The 16,084-nt window shown below is 41.8% G+C and overlaps 1 protein-coding gene across 4 annotated transcripts in view; it reads left to right on the forward strand.

The window, feature by feature from the left end:
• Positions 1 to 16,084, forward strand: part of Uba1 (ubiquitin-like activating enzyme 1) — a 136,377-nt gene that overhangs the window by 50,184 nt on the left and 70,109 nt on the right. Inside the window, exon 1 of one of the 4 annotated variants that reach the window (XM_071664363.1) lies at positions 12,397 to 12,639. The exons of the other annotated variants lie outside the window; for them this stretch is intronic. Within the exon in view, the coding sequence (XP_071520464.1) occupies positions 12,469 to 12,639 (171 nt within the window). The 5' untranslated portion in view covers positions 12,397 to 12,468. Of the gene's footprint in view, positions 1 to 12,396; positions 12,640 to 16,084 lie in introns of those variants that run through there. 4 annotated transcript variants of the gene reach the window in all.

Consider the following 16,084-nt stretch of genomic DNA (forward strand, 5'->3'; position numbering starts at 1 on the left):
CCTACTGCCCTGACCTTGCTCCCACCCTTCCTACTGCCCTGACCTTGCTCCCACCCTTCCTACTGCCCTGACCTTGCTCCCACCCTTCCTACTGCCCTGACCTTGCTCCCACCCTTCCTACTGCCCTGACCTTGCTCCCACCCTTCCTACTGCCCTGACCTTGCTCCCACCCTTCCTACTGCCCTGACCTTGCTCCCACCCTTCCTACTGCCCTGACCTTGCTCCCACCCTTCCTACTGCCCTGACCTTGCTCCCACCCTTCCTACTGCCCTGACCTTGCTCCCACCCTTCCTACTGCCCTGACCTTGCTCCCACCCTTCCTACTGCCCTGACCTTGCTCCCACCCTTCCTACTGCCCTGACCTTGCTCCCACCCTTCCTACTGCCCTGACCTTGCTCCCACCCTTCCTACTGCCCTGACCTTGCTCCCACCCTTCCTACTGCCCTGACCTTGCTCCCACCCTTCCTACTGCCCTGACCTTGCTCCCACCCTTCCTACTGCCCTGACCTTGCTCCCACCCTTCCTACTGCCCTGACCTTGCTCCCACCCTTCCTACTGCCCTGACCTTGCTCCCACCCTTCCTACTGCCCTGACCTTGCTCCCACCCTTCCTACTGCCCTGACCTTGCTCCCACCCTTCCTACTGCCCTGACCTTGCTCCCACCCTTCCTACTGCCCTGACCTTGCTCCCACCCTTCCTACTGCCCTGACCTTGCTCCCACCCTTCCTACTGCCCTGACCTTGCTCCCACCCTTCCTACTGCCCTGACCTTGCTCCCACCCTTCCTACTGCCCTGACCTTGCTCCCACCCTTCCTACTGCCCTGACCTTGCTCCCACCCTTCCTACTGCCCTGACCTTGCTCCCACCCTTTCTTCTGCCCTGACCTTGCTCCCACCCTTCCTACTGCCCTGACCTTGCTCCCACCCTTACTTCTGCCCTGACCTTGCTCTCACCCTTCCTTCTGCCCTGACCTTGCTCCCACCCTTCCTACTGCCCTGACCTTGCTCCCACCCTTCCTACTGCCCTGACCTTGCTCTCACCCTCCTCGCTGTTGTGACCTTACCTTCATTCATTGTCCCTGCCTTTCAGACTTTACGTACCTTACTGCTATGAAGTTCCCCCTCACCTTTCTTACAACCCTGACCTTTCCCTCACTTTCCCTACTCTTCTAACTTTTTTTTCATGTATACTTTCATGCTCATTCCTTCACCTTCCCTTCTCTACTGACCTTTTTCTTGCCTTCCACACTCTCATGGTGTTTCCTTTTCCTTCTTTTGTGTTCTGACCTTTCCCTCTTGTTTTCTGATGTGGCTTCTCCCACACCTTCCCCTACTCTGCTGATCTTCTCTTCATCTTCCTGACTCTTCTGACCTTTTTCTTGCCTTCATTCTCCTGACATTTCCTTCAATATCCCTTCTCTCTTGATATTTCCTGCACCTTCCCTGCTCTTTAGACCTTTTCCTTCCCATTGTTAATCTTTTGATTTTTTTTCTTCCTTTTTTTTATTCCTCTTACTTCACCTTCCATACTTAGATAACTGTTGTTACATAACTTGTTCCTCTGATTTTCTGCACTTTCCTACCTGTACTGACTTCTCATTACTTTCCTGACTTTCATCTTCCTTCATCTTGCATTTTTTTCACCTTCCCTGATCTTCTGACCTTTCCTTCACCTTCTTTCCTTCACCTTCCTTATTCATCTGACCCTTCCCTATTTATTCTTACTCTCCTGGCCTGTCCTTCACCTTCCCTACTCTCCCAGTCTTTCTCTGTCTTTCCGTACTCTCCTGAGTCTTCCTTCACCTTTCCTACTCTCCTGAACTGTACTTCCAGTACTATTATGACCTTTCCTTCACCCTTTCAACTCCTGTTTTTTCCTCATTTAACTTGCTCTCCTAATCTTTCCATTACTTCCTTTAATCTCCTGGCCATTCCCTCTCTTTCCTGCTCTCTTGAGCTTTCGCTCACCATCCCTACTCTCATCATTCCTTCACCTACCCCAAACTCCTAATCTTTCCTTTACCTTCTCTGTCTCCTGAACTTATCTTCATGATTGTCCTGACCTTTTTCTACTCTCTAGACCATTCCTTTACCATCCCTTCTTTCATGACCTTTCCCTCACCTTCCCTACTCTGCCAATCTTTCCCTCAACCTGATGCACTGATATTTCCCTTATCTACTCTCCCTATTCTTTTGTCCTTCCTTGACTTGTTTCCCTCCTTGCTAGTGTGACTGGTACGTATGGTGTAGGTGTGACTGATTATGTATGATGCAAGTTTGAGTAGCAATATGTATGGCGTGGTGACTGGCGAGGATGCATGGGAGATGTGGGAATGGTATGTATGAAACAGCTGTGAATGGCTAATGCAGGAGTATGGTTTGTGCTTGTATAGCTTAGATATATGTGGTGAGCATACATGTTCAGTAGTGTGTGGCAGGTGTGTTTTCAGCATGCGTGCGTATTTGTGATGATACGTAGCACGGGTCTGTGGTGAGCATTCAGATTGCTGTTGTGCGTGTGGTGTGCATACATGGTGCAGGTTTGTGTGGTGGGCATACATGGTGTAGGTTTGTGTGGTGGGCATACATGGTGCAGGTTTGTGTGGTGGGCATACATGGTGCAGGTTTGTGTGGTGGGCATACATGGTGCAGGTGTGTGTGGTGGGCATACATGGTGCAGGTTTGTATGGTGGGCATACATGGTGCAGGTTTGTGTGGTGAGCATACAGGGTGTTGTTTTATGTGGTAAGCATACAGGTCATATGTTTTTGTGATGGGCATACATGGTGCAGGTTTGTGTGATGGGCATACATGGTAAAGGTTTTGTGGCAGGCATACTTGGTGCAGGTTTGCCTGGTGGGTGTACATGGTCCAGGTTTGTGTGTTAGGCATGTATGGTGCAGGTTTGTGTGACGATTTTAGGTAGTGCAGATGTAGTGAGCTTACAAAATGCAGCTGTGTGATGATTGTGTATGGTGCAGATGTGTGTGGCATATGTGCATTGTACAGTTGTGTGTGCCAAGTGTACATAATCCAGGTGTGTGAGTGGTGAGCATACATAGTTCAGGTGAGTGAGATGGGCATACATAGTGCAAGTGTGTTTGATGCACTGCACATAGTGCTGGTATTTGTTGCATGCTGGCATAAGTCCAGGTGTGTATTGCAAGCATGAATGGTGTAGGTGTATATGTTGAGCTGAGCTTACATAGTGCTGGTGTGTGTCACAAGCAGACATAATGGAGGTGCATGTTGCAAGCATAAATAGTATAGATGTATGTGGTGAGCTTCCATAATGCAGGTGTGTGATGAGTGTACATAGTGCAGGTTTGAGGAGTGTACACACTGTCAAAAAGTATCTTTATGGTTGGGTCCAGTGAATGCTAAGATCAACAGTTTGACTCCTTTTGTCATGGTAGGGTTAGTAAATGTGATTGGAAGGTGCATTTCCTAATGATAATGGTAGCTCCTCTTTATAACAATGGCCATAGAATATGTAAAATAAAAATGTTTCATTTTGCCTGTGTGAAAACGATATATTCAGCATTGCAATATAATGTTTCACGCACATAGAGAAATATACCATACAATGTGTATCATTTAGCTTTGTATTTTTTACACTTTTGTTATATCAAAATTTATTTAATATGATTGCTGCACACCTTGAGTCTTGAAACAATACTGGAAATTTTCCTTTTCCTTCTTCTTCTAAGCACACTATTCATGTTTCAAATTGTGATAAGCTCCACAATTTGCTAACTGCATGTATGAGCATTATCACAACACTTCCTTATTCATATATATCAAATAGTCATTATTTGCAGATTCTGTGGTAGACTGCTTTTTTTACCATTTTCAGTTATTTTTATATATGGTAAACTGTAATAGATGATATTATTACTTTATTTCACTTTGTCTGTATAGTATAATCACTCTTCAACATTTGGCATTTGGTTCCATAAGACACCTATATTTTATCAGGATTTCTTATTTCATGACATGAATGACAGTCAAGATAAGATATGACTGGTAATTTACTCTAATGATAACCATGCGAGGCATATATGTTTCTGATGTTTCTTTGTTTTTGTGCATATTGCTCCTTTGGATTACAGAAGTAGTGTTTTACAAAGTTTTCCATGCCTGTTGTGCCTGTTGTATGTTATTTCAGGATGTAAGTGCAGGAGTGTTTAGTGATCTTATTTAGTGCAGGTTTGTGGTAGACACCTTGATGCAGGTTTGTGGTGAGTGAACATAGTGCAGATATGTCGTGAGAGCACATAGTGAAGGTGTGTGGTGAATGTATATAGTGCAGATGAGTAGTACAAGCTACTTATTGTGCGTGTTTGCGATGTGTACGTGGTGCAGGTGTATGTGACAAACATACTTAGTGTAGACATGGGTGAGCATACATATTGCAGATGTGTGGTGAGCATGAGGCAGCAACCTGAGGCACTAGTCCTGGCCACCACTGTTGGAGGTATAATCAATATTAGCTGGTGTTCAGAGAATGGTGTCACACACACACACACACACACACACACACACACACACACACACACACACTAGGAGAAAAGTAAAGGAGACAGACTATCTTATGGTAAATATCAGAATCTTTTTCAAGTATTGAGATAAGGAAATGTTTAGCAAGCTTACCATATCTTGCATGAGGCCAAAAGTAGATTAAGTTTTTAAAGGTTGGTTGCTACAGCCAAAGAAGCTCACAAAGCTAATAGTAACTGCAGAGGACAACAAAGATGATATCAGAATTAATAGAATTAAACCACAGAGAAAGGCTATCCTTAACCTATAAGTTTTGAAAATGATAGGTGATGTGGACAGTGGACCATTGTTTGAGGGATGTAAGGATGAATTCTCTTGAGGATAGGATATGAAATTAAGCAAGAAGCTTGATAAATTTGATGCAAAGAAGTACTTTTGTAGCATAAAGGTGGTGAATGATTGGAATTGAATGACTGAGGACATGTTTAATGGAGACAGTGTACATAAATTTGAGAAGTTTTATGGTAGTAGAAAATATCAAGAGATTGGGCCCCATGAGCATAAACTCCCTCCTCGTAGAACATGAGCACACACACACACACACACACACACACTCATACACTGAAATTCTCTTCAAGATATCACTAGAGAAAGATGAAGTGCCGAGGAATGGAAAAGGGTCAGAGTCATACCTGTCTTGAAGTAAAGAGACTTATCATGGGTGTAGCAATGTCAAGTGTGGGATAGGAGTTATTGGTAGTGACAAGTTTGGGATGGAGTGTGTAGCAATAGTAGGTGTGGGCTGGGAGGTGGTTAGCAATGGCAGGTGTGGAATAGGGCACAAAGCAGTGTTGCTCCCTGTTTATGACATCACTCCAGTTCACTTGATTCTGTTCACGTTTTACACTCTCCTGCATGTTGGGGCCCCAAGCCCCCAGAGCCTTATTCGTTCTACCCTTCCATCTCCATTTCAGTCCCCCCCCCCCTCCTCCTTGTTCCTTCTGCTTCTGACTTTGTTGACCTCACTCCACATATTCTCCAACTTCAACTGTCAACCTAACCTTTCATATTACCATACTTCTCCTTTACTCAATCACTTGATCAAACCTCCTCACACCACACACTTTCTTTAGACATTTTATTTACAACACATTCTTGGTACATTCTCATCTGTAGCCCATGCCTCGCATCCATGTTACAGAATCAGGACTATTATACTTCCAGACATGCCCTGCATAAGAGGAAATGTTGCTAGGTTGCTGGAGTAGATGGTATTGAAGTTGAATTTTGTAAGAAAGGGGGTGACTCTAGTAGATTGATTGGTTAGGATTTTCAGTTTATGTATGGATCATGGTGAGGTGCCTGAGATTGGCAGAATACAGTTATAACGCCATTGTTTGAATGCAAGGGGGACAATGGTAATTGTTTGAATTAGAGGCATAAGTGTTAATTGTACCTTTTAAGTTGTATGATAGGGTGGTGATTGAGAGGTGAAAGCATATACAGAGCATCAGATTTAGGAGGAGCAGTGTGATTTTTGGATTAGATATGGAGGTTTGGATCATGTGTTTGTTTTGTAGAATGTAAGAAAAGCTTAGGGAAACAAAGAATTGTATATGGCATTATATAGATCTGGAGAAATCATGTTTATGTTGATGTAGATGCCTTGTTGAAGCTTTTATATGGTGTGGGAGGAGCTGCAAGAATCTTCGAGTTTTTATCATGAGTGAAAGGCATTTGTGTAAGCAGGTAGAGAGGAAAATGAGTAGTTTCAGGTTAAGATGGGTTTGCAGGAGGGTTGTGTGGTGTCACCATGGCTGTTTAATGTTTATAGAAGGGGTGGTTAGGGAGGTAAATGCAAAGGTCTTAAAGAGTGGGGTAAATGTGCAGTTTCTAGGGGGTGAAGGTGCCTTGGAAGTGAGTCAGTTTGCTGATGACACATCATTAATGGCAGATTCGAGCAAGAGATTGCCTCAGTTAGTGTCTGAGTTTAGGAGAGTGTTTGAAAGGAGGAAGTTGACACTAAATGTGAATAAAAGTAAGGTTATTAGGTTAAGGAGTGCAGAGGGACGGGTCAGTTGGGGAGTGGAGTTTAAGCTTAAGGGGAATGAATTTGGATGAAATAGTCATAGATACCTGGAATTAGACATGGCAGTGATTGCGACCATGGAAGTAGAAATGATGGATGGATGAGGGGTTGAAGGTTCTGAGAGCATTGAGGAATGTTTGGAAGGAGAGATCATTACCTCGTAGGACAAATATAGGTATGTTTGAAGTTGGTAGTCCCAACAATGTGTGGATGCAAGGCATAGGCAGTAGATGAGAATATGCAGGGTAAGGTGGATGTGTTGGAAATGAAATTTTTGAGGACAATTTATTGTGTGAGGCAGTTTGATAAGTGATAAAAGGGTAAGTGAGAGATATGGTGATATGAAGAGTGTGGTTGAAAGAGCTGTGGAGGGTATGCTGAAATGGTTTGGACATATGGAGAGAATGAGTAAGGTGAGGATAACAAAGAGGATATATGAGTTAAGTGGAAGGGACAAGGAGAAGAGGAGAGACTAGATTGGAGGTGGAAGGATGGCATGAAATAGATTTTTAATGCTTGGGGCCTGAACATGCAGGAGGATGAAAGATATATATGGAATGGAGTGAACTAGAACAGTGTGGTATATATGGGACAGTTTGTTGTCAGTAGACTGAACCAGAGCATATGGAGTAGGTAGGAGGAAACCATAGAAGCGTCTGTGGGCCCTGGTTGTGAAAAGGGGGCTGTGGTTTTGGTGAATTACACATGACTGCTAGAAAATGGATGAGTGAATAAGGCCCTTCTTAGTTCATTCCTGGTGCTGCCTTGCTAATTTGGAAACTGCAAATAAGTACAAGAAAAAAAATATATACATGATAAGTATATTTACTGCCCTCTGTCATGTCACTCTTGTCATCAGTATTTTAGCTCTGAAAAACTATTCCTCAGTAGAATGAAGCAAAGTATCGCCCTTACATGCACTGCATGGCTTGAGACCCAACCATTCTACCATCACTCTGCACACTGACAATACACAAGACTACCCTGGATGGCTTCAACCAATCACAACCCATGTCATGTACATATGAGACAACCCCTGTCCCGTACAATATGAGCAGTAACAGACATCTTTTAATGATTTTATACTCTTCCCAGAGCACAACCTCACATAAAAGATACTTGACACCACCCTTCACAATAGTGACAGTAAGTGGTAGTTGAGTTTCCTAGTGGGTTGCCATGCAAGATTCATCACTTGCTAAACCCTTAGTGGAGTTTCCCAAGGAGTAATGCTTTCTGCAACCGGCTGCATTCTCTTCATGCATGACCATCGATCATCTTCAGCAAATCAAAACTTTTATATGCAGTCACATTACAGTCACATCACAGTAACAGCAACAGACATGCAAAACTACATTACACAATTGGAAGAATGGATCTCCTGGTGCAGGAAGTCTGCATCTTCACATTAACCTTCAATCACTCTTTGAATCCCAGACAGATGTGAATCAAACTCACACCCTCTAACCATCTTGGAGTAGATTAAACTCTAGCAGAACAAAACCTACCATTCTAGGCATCACTAATGACACACTTCACTTTCTCATCATACCGGTAACATTAGCACAAAATTAACAAACTATATATCTCTCTCAACACTAATTGGTACCAGATTAGGGTTAGAAAAAGGTTCCATTAGCATGCTCTGCAAGCAATTCATCTACCACACTCTAAACTATGCCTAATCCATCTGGTCTTCCACCCTCTCAAAAGCCAGTGTATCAGCTGCAAACTACATGAAATAGAACTCTCAGAAGAACTCTCACTGACTGCTTAGCAATCACAAATACTCAACTTTTACATAATGAAACAAAGATCATCCAATAGAATTGCACTTCAGCATGCTTGGGATTCGATTCTTTGCAACAGCACTATGCCTCTCCCACCCAGATCACTCTCTTAACTAACTACCAACCCTCAAAGAGAAATAAAAAGCCTACCTTGGCCTCACTGATAAAGGTCCATTGCAGCATGCTAAAGGTTCTTAGCATCATGTTTAAGGATTTTTATCTTTTCAGTAAAGGTTTTGTGGCATTATGCACAATGCATAAGGGTTATACTGTCATGCTTTAAGTTTGCATTGTTGTGCTCATGGTTTATACTGTCATGCTCAAGGGATATACCTCTGTGCTTGATGGTTGTACTGTTTTACTCAGGGATCATGCCATCTTGCTCAGGGTTCATAGTACTATACTCAAGGATTGTATTGTCTTGGTCAAGAATGATACCTTTATGCTTTAAGTTCATAGTGTCCTGCTATAGGCTGTGTGATCATGCTCAAATGCCATACCATCCTGCATAAGGGCTGTGCCATCATTCTAGTGGTCTGTACTGGTGAGCTTGAGGGCCAAACTGTTATTCTTGAGCTCTGTGCATTCATTTTGGGGATTGCATCATCATGCTTAAGGGTCACACAATCATGCCAGAGCTTAATGTCATTGTGCTTAAGAAGTCTGGAGAAGAATTCTTAGTAGGCAGTCTTGTTTGGCTGGCTGAGTTTCTGGTCATTGCTGCTGCTGGGCCTTAGCTCCATATCATCCCTAGAAGTTATCATTGTCCTCTCTGCCACTTACCTGACTCTAAGATCTTTATGTGGATGTGCCTAATGGCATGCTCAGTTAGTTTTTCTTTTCAAAGGAAGAGTCATCTAACCTGCTGAACATATGTCAGCCTTTAGACGTGTTTGATTGTTTCCAAACAGCCATTTTAGCACAAGGCTGTCTGTAGACACATTAGATTATCATCAGATAATCAGTTGAGCATATGGCTGACTCTTGGTGTATGTTGGGTTATTTCTAGTCAGTCAGCTGTTTCATGACTTTCTTGAGACAGATTATTGCCAACCTGCTGATCGTATGGCTGTCTTTGGATGTGCATAATTAATGCCAGCCAGCCAGGTGAGCATTTGGTTATTTCAGACTGATAACAGTACAAAATGTTCTGAGACTGATGAGATTACTGGGTGTTTTGGGACTGTTAAGGTGAATGTTGGGTGTTCTGGGACTGATGAGGAGAATATTAGGGGTTCTGGGAATTTTGGAGAGTATCAGGTGTTCTGTGTTTATTGTAGAGAGTATCTGTGTTCCTGGACTGGTAAAGAAAGCATCTGGTGTTTTGGGCCTGATTAGGTTAGTACTGTTTGTTCTGGGACTGGTGAGGAAGGCATTAGATATTTCTGAAATGTGAGGAGGGTTCATGTTGTTATGAGGCTTGTGAGGATAGTACTGGGTGTTCTGTGCAGGTAGTATGGAGAGAATATGTTGTTTTTGGAATATGAGGAGAGTACTGGGTATTCTGGGATTGGTGGGGGTAGTAGTGGGTGTTCTGGGACTGGTGAGGAGAGTACGTTATGGGTGTTCTGGGACTTGAGGCCAGTGTGTGTTTTGGAACTGGTTATAACATGGTGTTCTGGATATGTTTAGGAAAGTAGTATGTATTCTTGGACTGATGAGAAGAGTCCTCAGTGTTTTGGGACTGATAAGGAGCTGAGTGGGTTTTCTGTGACTGAAGAGTAGAGTATTAGGTGTTCTGAAATTGATGGAAAGAGAAACAGATGTTGTGGTACATGTGAGGAGAGTATTGTGTGTTCTTGAACTGGACGTGGAAGACATGAGAAGCATACCAGATGTTCTGGGGCTGGTTAGGAGAGCATTGGATGTTTTAACCTTGATGAGAAGCATACTGGATTTCTGAGGATGGTAAGGAGAGTATTGGATGATCTAGCCTAGGATGGTGAGGATTGTACTGGATGCTCCAGAACTGGTAAGGAGATTACTGGCTGTTCTGGGACTGGTGGGAGAGCCCTTGGGTGTTAGGAGTTTAGGGAAGCCCAAGAATGAAATATGTGTTAGAAAGTTGTAAGGTCTCCCAGTGTATTACTTTCCTAGCAAAATAAAAAACTTTCTGGGATTGGATGCTCTTGTTTTGAGTTAATTTTCCCTTGGCTTTTGACATAGTTCCCTCTTATATTGTTTCTGTTATCAGTAGTGAAAAATATTGTTAAGGATATGATGGAGGAGAGGGGAAGTTGTTTGCCATTACCTGTTGTTCTGTTGACTAGCATGGTAAATGACATGATAGAATGTACTTTTTATACTGATTTTTGAAGTTAGCATAAAGCCATTTTTTTTCATGGATTTATACTGATTTCTTTGTGCTGTAGTAGTCGAGATTATACTATTGTTATAGAAAAGGGAATGGTTACATTTATTATGGAATACTTAATAGTAGTTGACTAATAGATGTGTGCACTGATGTGCAGAGGATTAAGTAAACAAAGACAGTGCTGTATATCAGAAAATTTAATAGAAAGGATTAAATGTTCATCTTTTAAGATGAAGGAATATTGGGAGAAAATGTTCAAAACATGAACTGACTTTGTGAAAGAATTAGATCTATGGGATACAAGTAAAGACAGTAGACATTACCTTGTTGCATAGATAGTAGAACAGGGCTACTCTGTTATTATTAGTAAAGGTCCAGTCACACAAAATTCCTAGATGACAAAGGTTCAGATAAGATGTCATTTAAATTGATGTAGTGAAAAATACACAAGGGTATTCCTTATGATTTATATCAGGCTGATTTGGTCTCAAAAATAACCGGAAAATTATTTTAAGTAAGGTAGTACAAGAGAATGGAGAGTTACCGTACAGAGAGGGGCCCCTCACAAAAGCTTAGTGTGGTCAGGATCTGGATTGCAGTCTGCTAGTTCAGCGTCTCTGCAGTAGAGAGAAAGCATAAGATACACATGGAAGTTCTTAGAAGGCTTGGTCCCCAGTCTGAACCTAAAGAAAAATTCCCGTTGGAAAAAAATACAAAATAGCTGTAGCTGAATTTAGCACATGGCATCTGCAAGTACAGTAAGAAAAGAATCAGCAAAAAAGGAGGATGGCCCTCTCTCAATCAAGTGTTAATGGGAAGAGTAACGTAGGTTGGAGGTATATAATGGTGATGATATATATTCTACACTGAACTATGATGATCCAAAATATATGATAATTATGATAAAGGAGCCATCAGGATGGTACATGAAGCAGTAACACACTCTCTTCCCAGAGTTGGAAAAATCCTGATAATATGGGATTTCAGTTACAGGTAAAGCATTACTTAGATGTGTGGTGAGATTACCCAATGAAGTAGTGTTCAGGCTGCAACTCTGTCAACTGCATGATGATATCCATCCTTATGCCTTACTGTGTACACATTTTACTGTGCAATTGTTACAGTTCTCCAGTTTACATTGATAATTGTTTGCTTACATATGAGTAATTAGTACTGTAAACATCATATAAACTTTTATATCTTTACATGCCTTTTCCTCTGCTGCCATAGCAGCACACACATGATGTACTATACTTCTCCTCATTGTGATTGGCACTGACTAGCTGAAATAAAAAAAGATATGGGCAAAATATGTTGAAACATTGTCAGGGGTACCAATAATTGTTTTCCAACTTGCTGCAACCCACCTTACTACAGCTGTGATTTTTTAAAAGCCCATACTGTATATGGCACATTTGCAATCAGGTTTCAGAAGCGTACTATATTGCATTTAGCACATCAGCAATTAATGGATTAAAAATTTCATGAGTAATAGGAATATTGAAATGATGGTAAAGTTAGTTTTGTTAAATACATGCATCACTTGTTGCGTCTAGAATGAATAGCCTTTTTTGTGTTTCTTAGTTTGATTTTTATGGTCTTAAATAATGTCATGTAATATTTGTTTCATTTCCCCAGCATCCAATTTTGCGTCATTAGATTAAAGAGCTTTAAGTGAGAGGTTATCATTACTTTGCAGGGGAGTGTTAATATAGAGAATGAGTAATAGTGGTGAGGGTGACTTGGGGCCACCCAAGTTTTGGCCTCGTTAAGGAGATGGGGACATGCTTCAGCTTTGATTCTACAGCAGAAGACATCAGTGGTCCTTACCCTTTCCCAAAATATCACCACCATCGCAGTCCCACTCCAAACTATCCCATTTCTCAGTCTGACTTTTTATCCATTGACTTGAAGGGTATCTCAGTCATTCAGCATCGTAGCCCATGGGTTAAGTAACCTTGCGTATCTTACTTGGCTAACTTTCGTTATGGTGTCATTCTTGCAAGATTATGCCACCTGTGGTATAACATTGTTTACCGCTGACTTTACTGTGTCATTTTATGTTTTAACTTGAAGGATGACTATGATTCTTAAAGAAATATAGCAAAGGCATATTTACATTGTAATGATGCCATGATGGATGGATGGATGCCATTCATTTCATGTTTTGATGTTGATTGGTGGCACGAGTATTGACACTGCTGTAATTTCCTGTTTGTCTCTCTTCACCACATGTCAGTATGTGATGCACTTAATTGACTGACTTGCAGATTTGCACTTACTCATAATTCTTACTGGAAGTATTGCTATAGCACTGCACTCTCTTTTGGAGAAATAATGCTTTATTTTTACCAAGAGGATTTTTGAACCATGGTTGATTGATGGAATGCCTTTCAAAGATGGCATGCACTTTTGTATAGTATCTTTTTCCTTATTAGTTAAAGATATGAATTGCTTTGTGCCTCTTAAAAATTTGTTGAAATAGTAATTAGGATTTATTACAGAGTCATCCTTACTGGTCTATAGGCCAGTATATTGTCAGTCTGATAAACAGTTTGGAATTTGTCATGGGAATTGGAACTGGTGGAAGATGACTATAAATTTTTTATGTAGATGAATGGACTTTCCTAGCTTTTAGTTACACCACAAGTGAAAATACCTTTGGTAAGACTGTATTGTGGTTAATTTATGAAAGGGGACAGATTTGGTGAGAAACGTCTTACTCCAAAGAGTCCATCATTTTCCTGCCTCTGAATGTGGTGTAACTTCAAAGTTATAGGAGCCTCCTAGAAGGGGCCCTGGGGCTGTAAATATGATGCGAATGATACTAACAGGACTTGAGTTGTTGTAGAAATTGGATGTTAATGGACTTTGATTTAACCATGAAAGGTCTCTGTAATGTGTTGCAGGTTTTGACACAACATAACACTTACAAACAGTAAGATTGTTTGAAACCCTCTTACATAGATACATGTAAAACATTTTCAAAGTGTCCACAAATGGGTTCATCTGGAGTTAGTGAGTTTTCATGCTATGACAAATAAATATCAGTGACTTTTCACAGATTTTTGAGTGTGGACGTGTCCTGCTGATGGCATTCTTAAAAAGTTTGAAATTGTGTTAAGTCAGACCATGAGATTAAAGTGAAGATCTTTGAAATTTTATTAGTTTAGTTATTTTAAGACATGAATTTAGCATTGCCATATTTTAAGAGTACTTCCTATATATGTATGTATATATATATATATGGATGGGGTTGTTAGGGAGGTGAATGCAAGAGTTTTGGAAAGAGGGGCAAGTATGAAGTCTGTTGGGGATGAGAGAGCTTGGGAAGTGAGTCAGTTGTTGTTCGCTGATGATACAGCGCTGGTGGCTGATTCATGTGAGAAACTGCAGAGGCTGGTGACTGAGTTTGGTAAAGTGTGTGAAAGAAGAAAGTTAAGAGTAAATGTGAATAAGAGCAAGGTTATTAGGTACAGTAGGGTTGAGGGTCAAGTCAATTGGGAGGTGAGTTTGAATGGAGAAAAACTGGAGGAAGTGAAGTGTTTTAGATATCTGGGAGTGGATCTGGCAGCGGATGGAAACATGGAAGCGGAAGTGGATCATAGGGTGGGGGAGGGGGCGAAAATTCTGGGGGCCTTGAAGATGTGTGGAAGTCGAGAACATTATCTCGGAAAGCAAAAATGGGTATGTTTGAAGGAATAGTGGTTCCAACAATGTTGTATGGTTGCGAGGCGTGGGCTATGGATAGAGTTGTGCGCAGGAGGATGGATGTGCTGGAAATGAGATGTTTGAGGACAATGTGTGGTGTGAGGTGGTTTGATCGAGTAAGTAACGTAAGGGTAAGAGAGATGTGTGGAAATAAAAAGAGCGTGGTTGAGAGAGCAGAAGAGGGTGTTTTGAAGTGGTTTGGTCACATGGAGAGATGAGTGAGGAAAGATTGACTAAGAGGATATATGTGTCGGAGGTGGAGGGAACGAGGAGAAGAGGGAGACCAAATTGGAGGTGGAAAGATGGATTGAAAAAGATTTTGTGTGATCGGGGCCTGAACATGCAGGAGGATGAAACGAGGGCAAGGAATAGAGTGAATTGGATCGATGTGGTATACCGGGGTTGACGTGCTGTCAGTGGATTGAATCAGGGCATGTGAAGCGTCTGGGGTAAACCATGGAAAGCTGTGTAGGTATGTATATTTGCGTGTGTGGACGTATGTATATACATGTGTATGGGGGTGGGTTGGGCCATTTCTTTCGTCTGTTTCCTTGCGCTACCTCGCAAACGCGGGAGACAGCGACAAAGCAAAAAGAAAAAAAATATATATATATATTTTTTTTTTCATACTATTTGCCATTTCCCGCGTTAGCGAGGTAGCGTTAAGAACAGAGAACTGGGCCTTAGAGGGAATATCCTCACCTGACCCCCTTCTCTGTTGCTTATTTTGGAAAATTAAAAAAAAACAAGAAAGGGGAGGATTTCCAGCCACCCGCTCCCTCCCCTTTTAGTCGCCTTCTACGACACGCAGGGAATACGTGGGAAGTATTCTTTCTCCCCTATCCCCAGGGATAATATATATATATATATATATATATATATATATATATATAAGTATAAAAAAAAAAAAAAAAAAAAAATATATATATATATATATATATATATATATCCCTGGGGATAGGGGAGAAAGAATACTTCCCACGTATTCCCTGCGTGTCGTAGAAGGCGACAAAAAGGGGAGGGAGCGGGGGGCTGGAAATCCTCCCCTCTCTTTTTTTTTTCCAAAAGAAGGAACAGAGAAGGGAGCCAGGTGAGGATATTCCCTCAAAGGCCCAGTCCTCTGTTCTTAACGCTACCTCGCCAATGCGGGAAATGGCGAATAGTATGAAAAAAAAAAATATATATATATATATATTTTTTTTTTTTTCTTTTTTTTGCTTTGTCGCTGTCTCCCGCGTTTGCGAGGTAGCGCAAGGAAACAGACGAAAGAAATGGCCCAACCCACCCCCATACACATGTATATACATACGTCCACACACGCAAATATACATACCTACACAGCTTTCCATGGTTTACCCCAGACGCTTCACATGCCCTGATTCAATCCACTGACAGCACGTCAACCCCGGTATACCACATCGATCCAATTCACTCTATTCCTTGCCCTCCTTTCACCCTCCTGCATGTTCAGGCCCCGATCACACAAAATCTTTTTCACTCCATCTTTCCACCTCCAATTTGGTCTCCCTCTTCTCCTCGTTCCCTCCACCTCCGACACATATATCCTCTTGGTCAATCTTTCCTCACTCATTCTCTCCATGTGCCCAAACCACTTCAAAACACCCTCTTCTGCTCTCTCAACCACGCTCTTTTTATTTCCACACATCTCTCTTACCCTTAC

This window comes from Panulirus ornatus, chromosome 1 (genome assembly GCF_036320965.1).
Source record: "Panulirus ornatus isolate Po-2019 chromosome 1, ASM3632096v1, whole genome shotgun sequence".
In the NCBI taxonomy this organism is placed as follows: Eukaryota; Metazoa; Arthropoda; class Malacostraca; order Decapoda; family Palinuridae; genus Panulirus; species Panulirus ornatus.